General features: G+C 41.7%; 1 protein-coding gene across 1 annotated transcript; it reads left to right on the plus strand.

Moving 5' to 3' along the window:
• The first annotated feature begins 828 nt into the window (after nucleotides 1–828).
• On the plus strand, nucleotides 829–11,984 carry LOC148031096 (tRNA(Ile)-lysidine synthase, chloroplastic-like). The gene is made up of 2 exons (XM_087685675.1): nucleotides 829–2,245; nucleotides 11,754–11,984. Exons 1-2 carry the CDS (start codon nucleotides 935–937, stop codon nucleotides 11,787–11,789), a joined length of 1,347 nt encoding a protein of 448 aa, XP_087541801.1. The 5' UTR covers nucleotides 829–934; the 3' UTR covers nucleotides 11,790–11,984.
• Nucleotides 11,985–14,921: the final 2,937 nt, after the last annotated feature.

Consider the following 14,921-nt stretch of genomic DNA (forward strand, 5'->3'; position numbering starts at 1 on the left):
GGCTTAAGGAAGAGGAAGCATTACCATGCACATGTTTTTGACTTGTCCATGCCCCAAATAGGGGCAAAAACATCACAACAATGTGCAATAAGCACCATGTTTAAAAGAGAGAGAGAGAGAGAGAGAGAGAGAGAGAGAGAGAGAGAGAGAGAGAGAGAGAGAGAGAGAGAGAGAGAGGTAAGTGAGCCAATAACTAACATCCAAATCATCTTCAACTTCATGAAGTTTTTTGTGTACTCATTTTTGGGGGTACTTAACAACTTGGTTGAGTTCCGTCAAGAATAGAGTAAAAGAAAGGGGAACTTGCCCTCGCATTTTCTAACTTGGACTATAAGGATTTGTGCATGTCAATTCGCCTTGCATGTATCCCATCTCAAAGATAGGCTTACACAGGATAGAGAGAGAACAAACGGAGCACACCATGCTATACAAACTTGTGATAGTGAAAGAAGTACCTTCTCTTTTGAGGCGTAGTTTGTTGAGTTGCGGCGTAGAGTTGAAGTTAAACATTGCCGATTGTACGTGTCCTAAGCGGACTCCCTTAACTATAGCTAGTGTAGCCGAGGTCTTAGTTCTTGCGTGTGGTGTGACTACCCATAAAATAGCATCATTGTTACACAATTAAAGAAGAAACTTATTAACCAAAATGTGAAAAACCTTTCAATGAAAAATTTAAGAGGTTAAATGCCTATAGCAGAGGTTTTTAATACTAGAATTCTTCAAAATTTATATGCGAAATGATCTTGCATTGATTGAATATTTGGGCTTATAGCCATGCTTGTAATCAAGGATGCTGCCTAAATTTTTTTGAGTTAACAGCTCTAAATTTTTAGAGATAAATGTTAAAATTTAAGGGTGGCATTACATTATGAGTCTGACCCCGATTTTCTGTGAGCATCTGCCGCAGTTTTTCTGAGGTTTGTCGACGCAGGCGATGGATGTAGCCTCAACCTCCATTTGGCTCAGCGGCCAGCCATTCCGAGCAGGTGGGCTCCTCATAAGCAAGCCTGAAAGAGAAATCTCTGTTACAGATCGAGTCTCGAAGAATTCATGGCGGGCGTCTCACCAAGACGCTACACGACCGAACAAGCATCGTCACCAGCTCTTCAACTCGAATGGTGTCGCTGAAAACCCTAACCTTCCTTACAGAAGGAGAGCACGTCCCCCCCGGAAGAGGCAGAGTCAAGCTTCTTCCATTCGAGACATTCTCCTCTCCAAACTGGAGTCCTCTTTGCGCATTCGGGACCTTCTCAAGCCTCAGCAGAAGGTGCTTGTGGCTGTCTCTGGAGGCCAGGACTCTGTCTCCCTCCTTTACCTCCTCGCGAGACTCAGGTCTGCCTGGGGTTGGACACTAGGCATCGTACATTGTGATCATCAGTGGTCCCCTTCGTCCCGCACCCAGGCCTCTCATGTCGCACAGCTCGCCTCGTACTTTGATATGGATTACTATCAAGCTGTGGCTACGAAAGATGTTACAGGAGAAAGTGCTGCACGGTCATGGCGGTATGGCATTTTGCAAAGGATTGCGAGCTCCCATGGCTATACTGCTGTGTTGACTGCTCACACAGCAACTGATAGAGTGGAAACTTTGTTGCACAATCTGTTTAGGGGGACAGGACTCCATGGTTTGCTCTCCCTCTCTTGGAAAAGAGACATCGTAGTCACTCCTTGTTTATTGCACCCCATTGCCTTTTCTGAAGATGGCATAATTGAGTGGATGATACATCCTTCCAACGGAACACAGCAGGTTTATTCTTGTACAATCTCGTTGGTTCGGCCCCTTCTTGACATAGGTCGATCAGAGTTGACACAGTTTTGTAAGGCTGACCAGCTGCCACTGTGGCCTGATCCCAGCAACTTCTCAATGGGTATAAGAAGAAACAGAATACGGCACCAGCTTCTTCCCTTCCTAAAAGAACATTTTCAGCCTACTGTTGATAAATCCTTGCTCAGGTGGGCCGAGATCCTGCACGGAGAAGATGCTTTCCTGGAATCCCTTTGTGAGAGCATCAGGAAGCAAGCAGAATCTCCCTATGATGAAGGTGGTCGTAGAGGGATGATGTTAGATCTTAAGCTGATAGGCTCTTTACCTGTTGCACTGCAGCGCAGGGTTCTAAAACAGTTTGTGGAGAACTTCTCTCACAAAAGCTTGGGATTTGATCATGTGGAACGCTTGCGTGTTACCTGTGTGGTGGATGCTTGTCGAAATGGATTGCATATCTCACTTCCTGGGGATGTACAAGTGGTATTCCTCAATAACCATTTGTTTCTTCATAAAAAGCAAGCAGAATGACTATGAACGCTTCCAGGTAGTTGGTTCCTTCAATTTATTGCTCTTCAGTTAGAAGTTTTAGGAGGGGACAACTGAAACTCCTTAGTTATTTGTTGTCTTGCTATATGCGTATAGTATGGGTTAACAGGAGAACACAAAGTCTGAAAACTCGAATGGAAAATGAATGCTCAATTCAAAGGAATGTATGACTATAAGATCCTTTGCACGTGGGGTAGGAGATACAATGTATGAATACTAAGCAGTAGACCTGTTGCAATTGCAATGGAAGCTGAACGAAAGGTAAAGGCTTGAAGTAGAGGGTGAAGCAAGGGGTCTGAGGCTTAGGTTTGGGTTGAGATAAATGCTCGAACTAGAGGGCAGAGCACAGGGGTGGTCAGGCCATTTAGTGGTGCTGAGGTTGTAGGACAGCAGCAGTAGAGTCAGAGATTGCAAATGTTGCTGTGATCAGCTGATTTGATGAAGTGGCAAGTGGTCCGAGATGTGATAGACTTCCATGCATTTCCTCATGGGACAGCAATATGATAGGTTAGCTCTGTATTCTGAAGCAGAAAGATCTGCTTCGAGTCGGAAACACTTGTGTGGTAGCAGCAGTGGTAGTGCTAGGGCTGGAACAACATACTAGGGGTTATAGCAGCAGTGCCAAGGTTGGAGTGGTCATCAAGCAGTTAGAGGAGGAAAACACCAGTAGTTGGGGCAAGCAGAGGTTGAAGATCTGGTGCTACAGCTTAGAGTGATGAGATATATGCATGAAAACGAAATCTCCCTTGGCCCCTTTCTAAGAAGTTTTTTGAAGATTTGTCCTATAAAAAAGAAATTAATATAATTTGGCCTTGTTGCTATATGAAAGCTGAATACATTGGCCAATAATTGTGAGATCCAATAAGACCAAGTTTTTGTTAGCTTATATTCTCTCTCATGCATAAAAAGGGAACCTGAGAGGAAATGACAGCAGATGTCTGTGAATCCTCCAACTCTACATAGCCTGGACAGGAGTCCTTGACCTCTATACTTCACCCTCACCTTTGGTGAGACCTAAGCCCATACCACCGTGTAAACTTCAAAAGGGATTCTAGGTGTAAATGATTTTGGTTAGATAAATCCCAAAGATTACATTTTGCTTCTAATGAAATTCTTCTTGGTGCATCTTTATCTTTAAGCCCTCCCCTCCCACCCTTTGCTCAAGATCATGTAGGACCAACCTCTTTCAACATGCCTTTTTTCCCGCACCCTAGAGTCTCATCTCCATATGACACTTACCTAGCCTATATGCCAAGTGCCTTTGCTTGGCCTATTTGTGCTTTAATACTATTCCACTTGTGCAATCTATACCTTGCCCTCAAGCTAATTCTTCAGTGCATCAATGTTGTGAACTTCACCCATGCATAATACACCATATGCAAATCCAAGTTTGGTTATTCTATGCCAACAACCACATTTGTGCTTGATGCATTTTATTGCTACTCTTACATAACTTTCCCACAAGGAATTCCCTCCCATACCAAGTTGCTCATTCTTCGTATGTGCCTATTGTAGCAAATTTATAATAAATTTATGCCATGCCTAATGGACCCTCTAGGCAGTTCCTTGAATATACACTTATCCTTTGATTTACCCTTGTTAAGGGTTCTTCTCTCTAGTTGCTACAATTGAATAGGAGTGCAATTATTGCAAGATTTGTTTCACAACAAGTTTTCACTTCATAGAGACTTTGGAATGCTGTACAAGAGTTTTGGACATAACTTGACCCATGTATTATCCACCTTAGTTAGTTACAAATAACAATGTTGTGAAAGATGGATAAGGAATTGAACCATACTTCGACCTGAACGTTTTCAACATGCAATCAATAGGATTTGAACCCGAATCGAAGCCATTCCTTTGACATGAATGAGCTTTAGCCGATACAACCACTCAATTGTCCCCTTGTTTTTGAATTTGCATTCCATGCAATCGGCAAGCGGAGTCATCCGCATCAAAGATACTCACGTCAACAGAGCTACTAAATTGTCAGTGGATGAGATTGGTTGAGTGATAGTCAATGTGAAGCTCACAATGCTATGACACATGTTGAACTAATGAAGGTTTTACTCCTTGAATTTCATCCTTAATTCTAACTTTTCTTATGGCGTCTTTATTATTGGCTCATATCATTGACCAATACCAACATTTAGGAATCTGAGTGTGAAATCTTACATTATACATGCTTTGCATGACCAAGGTTATAGAAAACTATCTTCTTTACCATGTTAGAGTGGCTTTTTTTTCACATCTTTCAAGGGGAAGTAAGAGATTGGCAAGGACTCTAAAGATGAAAATGCAAATGACTTTCTTGGACTCTCCCAAATAAAAAATCTACTAGCAGTACATTCCTAAAAGAAATAGGGTTTATACCCATTTCTAGAAGCCCAACTATATGGATGACAAATGCAAGGCTAGCCAATCTTATGATTGAAAATCTCCTTAATCTACTCCTCAAAATTGAACCCTATCTTTAACAAATGAGAGGGATTATGACTACTTTCCTTTGGTTGAGACAACAATGTCAATCATGCACCACAAGCTCCTTAACTATCACCTTATACTACCCCCAAAAGCTTGATTGAGTGGCCCACTATCCCTTCCCTAAATTGTTGGCCCTTGTGCTCACCTAGTCTCCTTTCCAAAAGTTCATGATGAGTCCATCTCAAAGCTTCCATCTTACTTGATTACGTAGCCCATATAAACCCACCCCACATTCTTGTGTAATCATTCAATCCTACATATCAAGAAGGCTATTGAGAAGGTTGGTGCCATCCCTTCCTTGCCATGAGCTAACCATCTTACAAAGACATGTTGGTGAAGGTGTCTGATACAATAACCTTACTATGCAAAGGATCCTTGATATTGGCTCAATCATATTTAACAATGATTGCCTACGTATCTTCAAATCCATGTAGGCATTCCATCTCATTTTGATCTTACTTCCTCCAATAGTGGGTCCTCTCTTTAGGCCAACTACCCTCCAGTGATGGAAGCTTATTTTGAGCTTTTCTATTCTCCAATAATGTGACCTCCCGTTAGCCCACGTTGATCTAACTTATACTCTTTTTAGTAACTTGTAATTTAGTAATGGATTAACATTACAAGTCAACTCTCTTTTGGGCTTAAACTTACTTCTATTGGAAATCCATTGGGATTTCTCCAAAGATTTTGACCTTTTGGAGCAAGGAGAAGGTATTTGTAAAGCCAAGCTGAAAAGGAAGAAATAATCTAGGAAAGGGAAAATAAAGTCTTTCACTAGCACCTTGATTGCCCAATATAGTTGGTGGGACCCTAGCTTGATGAGCTAATTATTAGGAGAATGTACTAGTAGCTTTCCTAGAGGGCATGCTTCATAGTTTGTGGATACAAATGCTTGCTAAGGGAGAAAATGTGATAGTTTATAGGGCATAATTGATTTCATTGTAGTAGAATGGTCTACAGTTTGATCAGGTTATAGTTTGACTAGGGTAATTTGCTATAGCTATTAGTTGCATACCTAATCTACACTCATGCCACTACATGGAGTCCCATTGGCCTTGATTGTAGTTATTAGCTCCATTCTCCAAAACCTTGTAAACAAGATTACACTCCTTTGGCTTCTTGCTATCTAATATATTATTTCCTACTAGAGATGCAATTGAGCTCAAGCTTCATTGCCTTGGTTTGAATTCATGAATCTTCAATCAATTTCTTGGAGATTAACTCTCTAAAATCTAGTATCTAGCATGTGAACTCTGCCGCATGGCTTAGTCTATAGAAGGGTCCACATCCTCTCAAATAATTGCTTTTGATACTTGTACAAATTATGCACTATTTTATTGATAATAATAATAATAATGATATAAACCAATAAAAATTATTGGACAAGTGATAAGAGGTATAGTTTCATTGGGAAAAGTGATTGATTAAAATATGAAGAGTATTTACATGCAATGGCTTCAATAAACACCTTGATACAAAATAAAGAAGAAGGAAATGTTGGGTTCATAGATTAAATTACAAGCTCAAATAGCTAATGGTAGGAATCTAATATACATCATAAAATGGATCTTGAAGATTTTGCTCGAGAGCAAGCCTTATAGTCCAAATTTTAGCTCACAATCTTAGGAAGTGATTATTAGTAGATTTGAAATAAAGATAGTTTGTTGATTGAGGTTGAATATTCTAGAACGTCATGTGAATATTGTTGTGGCAAGAATAAATTCTTCTATTCAGAGTTGATATACCATAGAGATAGTCATATTATGCTTTTAAAGAAAAGGAAGAGAGAATAAACATCCACAACAATGTTTGGGCATGGTGGCCAAGTGTTTGAAACATGAAGAGCCTTTCCAATATCATTTTGCATAGTATTTTAAATGGCTAGATTGTACCATTTTCGTGTATATTACTAACCTTTGATTGCACATGCCATATGGCTTTTTTCAAGGGTGTGTTCACATGTGTGGTATAAAATAGAAAAAACCCTATGCACATGAAAATTGATTTCCTCAATTCACTTGACCCATTTAACAAAGATCACCAACCAAAGTGACTAGTCACCTCAAAACATGGCTTATTTTTCAGAAGTTGCTCAACATATGCTGCAAATACCCCTGCAATAACACTTCTGGAATTGGTCTCAAAGAACAGTTGGTGTGAGCCAACAAATGGCAACATGTCCATTGCAATGACTATTGGAACTACATCATCATCAGAAATAATGATGCTAGTAAATGTCATAGTTAAAGAAGGGCATCTTTAAGTGGTGTTCAACTACTAGAAACACAAGAAATTACATGAAAAAATACCACAATAATTTTAATGGTGTTCAACCATTAGAAACACAAGAAACTACATGAAAAAATACCACAAGAATTGCAAACTTTTTTGGAGGCCATCTCCCACCCATGTAGGATATCCAAGGAGAGGTCAACCAACATGATGGACTTGTAGATGACAAATGCACACTTGTCTCAAGTTATTACAACTATCCATTGAGTTTCTAAAAAATTTCAACATTTACCTAGCTACATTGTACATTGAAGTTCCAAATGAAGTAAAGGGACATGACTTACCCACATGTAGTTTGGCACAAACTTTCATAATTTCACATCAACTCATGATGGACAAGCAGGCCATCAACTTCATGTTGTCACAAACACAATCAACCATTTGATGCAACTAAATTCTCTCATGGTGGGGAAGCGGGCCATTAGGCTCATGTTGTCACAAACACAATCAACCTTCTGATGTAACTAAATTCTCTCATCCTCTTTATTATTGTCTCCTTCACCAAAATTTACATGTTGCCTACACACTTTGTGTCCATTTGTAGTCCAATCATTCCAACCTCCACTCAATTAAATTGTGTATAACTCCTATGACATTGCTCCACCTTGAGCTCATAGTCAATCAACTATATCTAGTCTATGTAGTCTATCTATGCCTCTCTATACTATCTCCACACATACTCAACTACCCTATTTTCGTTAACATCTTTTTGTATCCATCCAATCTACATTGACGTGCTACTAAATTGTGTAACTCCATTGACATCTCTCCAACTTGACGTCATAGTCAATAAATAATATGAATACATGCAAGAAGAAATGACACTCTGAGGTAGAGGTTGAATATGCTCCTTTGTTCAAGAGGATATAATACTCAACTAGAGCTACAAAGTGATGGGATTGAAGCATGTAGACTTGTGGATGGATGGGGCAATCTATCCAATCGATCCCTCGACTAATAGCCCTTCTACTTTCTTTGGAATAACAAAATATTTGAAATATGTATGTGACAGTGCTAATGGATTGATTGATTACATGAGGCATCTTAATGATCAAGCATTCAAGGTGTTGACAACATGCCAAACAACTATAAAAAATTTATAACGTAACCACCTGTTCCCTTTAGGACATGTCTTAGCAGTCCATCGGAAAGAAGATCTAGAAAGCTCCGCTCGGCACTCCCATGGAATGTTACGGGGTTTACGATCTAGGACTTCCCGCGTCTGCCATGTAGTGGAAGTATTCTGGCCGTTCCCACTTAGGACGGACCTGAATCAGGGTTTCCCCTATTGGTCATTTCCTAAACGGCAACTAGCGTCGAACCTTGAGCAAACTACTTTACGTAGAAACACCAGGGCCGAAGCGTATTCACACTGCACTTGGTTCAAGGAGAATGGGAAATGAGAGGGATGCAAGGCTCGACCTCTCTGCCATAAGGCATAGTCCCATTCCGTTCCCCTAAAATAGCGTAAACCAGGATTATTATAACTTAGACTCTAGGTCAGGTGCCCTTGCTATTCATTTCCTTTGAAATGATCTTCTTACTGTCCATTATGATTGAGAAAAGTTCTCGGCCAACTGGGACCACCCATCTGTAAGACGAACCCATGGCCACACCCATCGCACTTTCCTTAAGTTGTTTTAGTTGTCTAATTACCTATCACATTTAGTTGGTCATGCATCAAGCAGCTTCCTTAATTAGCCCGTTAGGCATCGATTCCTTCGCGTAATCTTAGTACTTGACATAGAAAAGCAGTGTCAAACAAGTTCCTTTTCAACAGGTTATCATATTTATCTTTGGAATACATTCATAAAGTCGAGCCCGTAGGCTTATTCATAATCCGCCCGCAGTCTATCCAGCAATCCACATGGATTACTATTCGAAGATTCCGCCCGTAGATTAGTATGCGGGTCTCGAGATCCAATCCGGAGTCACGTTGGCCTCTTGTGCAGAGCCCGGAAGGCGAGGGATTTACGACCAGAGCCCCCCTGGCACCCAAGCATCCTCCTGCTCCAAGTAGCACTCAACGGAAAGACCTGACATGGCAGGTTCGGTCCACCTTCCCGGCGCGGCTAACAACCCCCTTGGTTAGGGTCAGACAGACAGTCGGGGGTAACCGAGGCTGCCTCTCCCTTCAAGCCTTCAACTTGAGGCATTAAATATCTTTTTATCCTTTAATTCCTTGAGCAAACAAAGCAAACAGTGCTCTTTAAACTGTTACAAGCACAATCATTTCCAGTGGTCGTTATTTGGCCAACTGCTAAGGAGTGAGTCCTTCTCTCCGAATGTATCCAGCATTCGATTCTGGGATCAATTGCGACTTGGCAAGATCCCCAAGGTTTTGTTTGATAACCCGTATGTCCTTGGGTTAGGGCCGTACCCTATTAACCTAACTTAACCAATACCTTAAGTTCTATTAACAGTAAATATATTACTCTCAATTATTGATTGGTCTTTTGCTTCCAAGCAAATATCTAATTCCCTTAACTTGGTTACTTTTCCCAAGAAAGGTACTATAACAGAGGCTTATCAGCTCGTTATTTCAAAGGCGAGCTACCCATCTTCTTGCAATATAAACTTGCGCAAGAATCTGCCAATCTCATTCCGAGAAATCGGCCATTCCCTTGTGATCAAATCACAAGATCATGCGACTTTGCAACTTGTTGCACAAGTGTCGCATCAAAATCCATGGGACTATTTTACCCATCGAACGGCGTCTTCTAATCACGGAATCATGATTAGATAGGAAACAGGGTTAGGGTGTCTTCATATCCAATCCACTTCCGATTGCACTAGGCCGACATCGTCGGTCCTAGGGTTTCAACTCAATTTGAGTTTCATCTTTTTAACGAGTGATCCTTAGGATAGAAACCCTAGACCGTTTCTTGCAAGTATGTCCTATTGTCCCTACATTGCGTGAATATGGTAGGTCTTTAACGTATGAGAGTTTCAACTTGGCAATAAGTGCAACTAGGTTACGTCCTCAACGTGCTAAACCCTAGTTAACACTTGGGATATGTTGCATTGATTTAACCGTTCTTAGGCGAGTCCTTTGCGGTTTAGGTGTTTAGGGTAAACCAATTTACTTGTCTATTCATGAAGATATTGTCTTGATCAAAAAGGGGAAAAACTAGTTGCATTACGATACCATTCTCGTAAGCACACGGTTCATTGCCTACGTATGATTAGATTTACAACCCCTGGTTAAGATCAAAGCATATGTTAAGTTACAGCATAATTTCCATTGATGCATTTACGATTTATGCCAACTAAGCTTTTAGGGTTTTATGTTAAAACGAACCATGCAGCCTTTCCCTAACTTCATTTCTGAATGAAATATTCGTACACTGAATGGGCATTACACAACCTTTCGTAACTACTTACGTAGTTGATTGAGATTTATGCCAATTGACTAAAGTTTAATCTACTTTATGTAGCCCTAGAATCATTTCCATGCCTTGCAAAGTCCTACGGTTGTTAGCAATCTTCTTTAATGAATTATTACCAAGAAAGATTCGTCTAATAATGCGACATGCGATTTAATCTTTCCATGCATGGTCGAAGGTGTACTACAATAATTCCGATTTTGTAATGATAATCATTGTTGTTCTAGATTCGTTACTTTGCAATGCACAGAAGCCACTTGCTAAAAATGCATAGATATCTTATGTTTCTTTTTTTCGTTCGTTTCATTGAAAAATATAAATGACAGATTCTTCAATCGTGAGTTATTTCCTTTAAAATAGCCAATGTATTTCAATCGTAAAAGTGCATCTTATCAACTAGGTGGATTTGATAATCATAAGCGCAACCTAATTTCATGAATTAACCATGCATGTTTGTAATATTTCGACATAAATCAAGAAATAGGAAGAAAACCTGGACTTGTGGGTTCGGTGAAATGTCCACATGAATGCTAGGAGATGATCCTCCTGCGGTTGCGCCTTGTGCCTTTTTAGGGGCCATCGTGAATTTGATCTTCTTGCCTTGGTCGCAATCTTATGATCTTGACCCGTTCTTCCTTGTACGCGCAATTCCCTTTGAGATACGGCTTCCTTGACCGATGCACCTTCTTGCGGAATTTGGGCTTTGGAAATGGGAATTTATGAACTTCTCCTTCTTTTCATAGAAGTTCTGGGGATAAGGATCTTTGTGGAGAAGGAGTGTGGGGGAAAAATTAGGGATGGGTTTATGAAGGGGAATTCGAGTGGAAAGGCCTTAGAGAAAACCCCTCTTCGTCAAAGCCGCGAGGGCTTAATTTAGGATCTAATGGGGACTTATGGGAGTCGCAATGGGAAGGGGGTTTAAGGGAAACCCTGGGGTAAGGTGGCCTTTATAGGGACTTGAGTGGAAACCCACGGGAAGGGGTAAAATGGCTTTAAAGGACTTGTGTGCTTGTGGGAATTGCAATGAAAAAGGGTTTTTAAGAAAACCGGGGGTAAAGTGAACTTAAGGAGGTTCAATGGGAAGAAAGGGGGTTAAAATCGGCTAGTGTGAGAATCCACGGGAAGGGTTCACAACTGGGGTAAAAATGAATTTTTTTTGGGGGATGCAAGGGGAAAGGCCTTAATTCCTGGGGGAGGCAAGGGGAAGGGTAAAATGGCTTTGTGGAATGCAAGGGGGGAAAGGGCCTTAATTCCCCGGGTTTGTAAAAACTGCTTTGTAGGGGCAATGGAAAAGGGGGCTTAGAGAGCCCCCTTAGAAGCTTCCCAAGAAGCTTCTAGGGGGCGTGATGAAGACCACGTGGGCGAGTAGAAGGCCAAATTGTGGAAGGGCGACGTCAGCAACCGGCAGCAGTTCGATTGGCAGCTGGGTGGCGGCGTTCAACTCGACTGGCGGCTTCCACTCCTCACGACGCAGCAACACGGTGGCTCCACAGTCAGGCGTCCTCTTTCACCTATTCACGCTCAGCATCTACCACTCTCCTGTCACCCTCACGACTCCCTCCTTCCCCTTAGTTCCCCCCCCCCCCCCCCCCCCCCCCCCCCCCACGGCCTGATGTATGGCCTGATCCCCCCCACGTCGTCCAACTATGGTGTTGATGCACCCGCTCCTTACTCCCTCTCCTCCAGCAGCACGGCCTTCGGTTGGGGGGAAATAAGGGTTTTTTTTTTGGTATAAATCTATCAATTATCCTCTTGCTCTCCTCCCAAGAGGGGGTTCACATGTAGATATGCGGGTTTTTTTAAAACCTTGGTCCGTTTGGCCGGTGGAGAATCATGATATGTCGTGTACCGTTTAAAAATTGCACTGTCCGTAACTTCGATGCCGGCATTGTCATTTTCATGAGTCTCACGCGGCTAGTAATATATTTTTCAACAGAAATATTACAAAATTGTCACGACGTTATCATTACACACCAATTCCAAATTCAACAACTAGCACAACAAATGATGCAAGTCAATGGATTATTAACTTTAAAAATAAGTCAAAAAAACATAATGGAAGACTCTATTCACAATATTGACATTATGTATGAAGAGATAAAGTCACAATCAAATGACTTTAAAAATATCAATAGTAAGTTGACATATGAGCACAAATAAAAGACAAATTCAATCGATGAGTTGATTGAGAACAATGGCGAGTGGAAGTGACATATTAAGGCTTGTAATGTTGCTTATAATCAAAACCTAGGTGAGGATGAGCTTGGATAATCTGTTCACAAATTGTTGAAGGCAAGTACAATGGAAGGTGCTTTTAAGCAATCCAATGCTCAAGATTGTAAATGAGAATGCAATTGAATCCACATTGAAATATATCTCAAATGAAGTTTTTTGTGATGGATGCACAAGCTATTTGTGATATGGATGGCATTAGCATAGGATCTTACTCCAAATTGTTCAAGAGTATTAAAGGTGGGTTTGGTCATGTCCTAAAGAGAACAAGAATCATGCCTCTTTCTAGTCCTTCAAAGTTAAAAGAGGCCCAAAAGCTACTCAACACTGGTTTTGGATCTCATAGGAGATCCCATGTGTGTTGCATGTGTGGAAACACGCATCCCCCACATCAACCACCATTAGAGCAAGTAGTGTATGCTCCTCTAAGAAAATAAAAGTCTTACTCATTTTAAGTGTTTTCTTCCCTACATCAGTTGCCATGTTCTTCTCCACATCAATAGGGTCTTCAACATTTATTGCATCATTCAATTTCTCCTTTTTTTTTACCTTCTATAAAATTTTCACCTTTAGCACAGTAGTTCACACGTCTTTGCAAGGGGGTGTATGATTAATGCAATGGGGTCTTTGATATTTACCTTTTGCTACATGTGTGCCATCTTTCCTTTGGTTCATCTTCATAGTCTTATAGATCTCCTTCTCCCTCTTAGGAGTGTGTCCAAACTCTAGATCAATCCACCACAGGCCAAAATATTAAGGATCTACATGGAAAAAAGATCTCAATGAAACAACACACCAATACCCATGCTACACATAAAGGTAACATATGGATCATGTAGCTTTTCAACTTTGTCACTGTTAGATATGATCAATGCCCCACTCTCATTAGGTACTACCAATGATCCATGGTGCTCAAAGTTGTAAGGCCCCCATTATGAGGAGAAGCCAAATGTGAGCCCGGACATTGGTTGAGTCCTGACTTGTATATCAGATGAGGTCTATGTGACCGGATGGCAAAAAGGTGACTGTTGTGGGTCTAATCTTTGGGTTAGACGGAGTGGTTAAGCTGGTAGCAACTCGAGGCACATTGCATTGAGTTGCGTGGTAAGGGAGTTAAAAGGGGCCCCTATTGTGGGGTCCGGGGGCCGCGGAAGCAGCCCCTGGCTGGGGGGTCCCAGGGGGGCCAGCGGCCCCCCTGGCGGGGGTCCGGGGGCAGCGCCCCCGGCCCGATGGTAAAGGGAATATTCCCTGGAATATTCCCTGGCCGACTAGTGGAGGCTCATATGGTAGGTCGGTCAGCAGGCCGACCTAACGACCTTCGCGGGCTATAAAAGCTAAACCCCTTCGCAGCCATCTCACACTTATCTTTCACCCAGTCAGAGTTGTTGTTCCAGCTAGCCTTAAGCTCTTCACCTATCTTCTGTCTAGATCGCCATCTAAGCTTCACACAGTGGAAGCGCACGGGTGGACAGAGCCATCTTTGTATCAGTTGTTTGGAGTTAAAGAATTTTACTGATTCTCCTCTTATCTGTTGTGTACTCTCTATCTCTTTCTCAGATTCTGTTCGCTGCGCCGTGTAATATTTTACATGGTATCAGAGCCCAGGGGGTTCTAGAGATCGGAGAGAGTGCAAGAGGCAAAGGCTTCAACAGCAAAGAGAAACGATGTCGACTCCGGGAAGCAGTTCTGGCGCATCAGGAAGCGGTGCAGGAGGTGGTGCTGCTGTACCGGCTATTCAAACACTGAGGATTCGTCCACCAACCTTCAGCGAAGGCAAGTTAGATGGTACAAACTACACCTTGTGGAAGTTCAAAATTACTACTATCCTTGATTCTTATGAGCTTCTGGAGACTGTGCTGGGGACTGACGCAGAACCACAGCCTACCCCCGACCCATCAAATCCTAGTGTGATGATTCCTCCGAATGCAGATCTTCTACGAGCTTGGAAACGAAGGAATGCAGATGCATTGTGTGCCTTAGTTACAAGCTGTTCTGACAGTGTTTTGACTCTGATTCAGCATACAACCAAAGCGTCAGAGGCTTGGAATGTACTAAGGAGTCAATATGAAACACGAAACCAAACAAGGATTCAAAACTTGGAGAATCAACTAGCAGCGGAGAAGTTTGCTGAAGGAGAGACGGTTGAAGCATTCATCACTCGGATTAAGAATCTGCGCGACCAGATGGCTGGCGCTGGGATACAAAAGACTAGCGAA

Source organism: Lygodium microphyllum, chromosome 9 (genome assembly GCF_053477565.2).
Source record: "Lygodium microphyllum isolate KBCC chromosome 9, Lygodium_microphyllum_v1.1.10, whole genome shotgun sequence".
NCBI classification, from domain to species: Eukaryota; Viridiplantae; Streptophyta; class Polypodiopsida; order Schizaeales; family Lygodiaceae; genus Lygodium; species Lygodium microphyllum.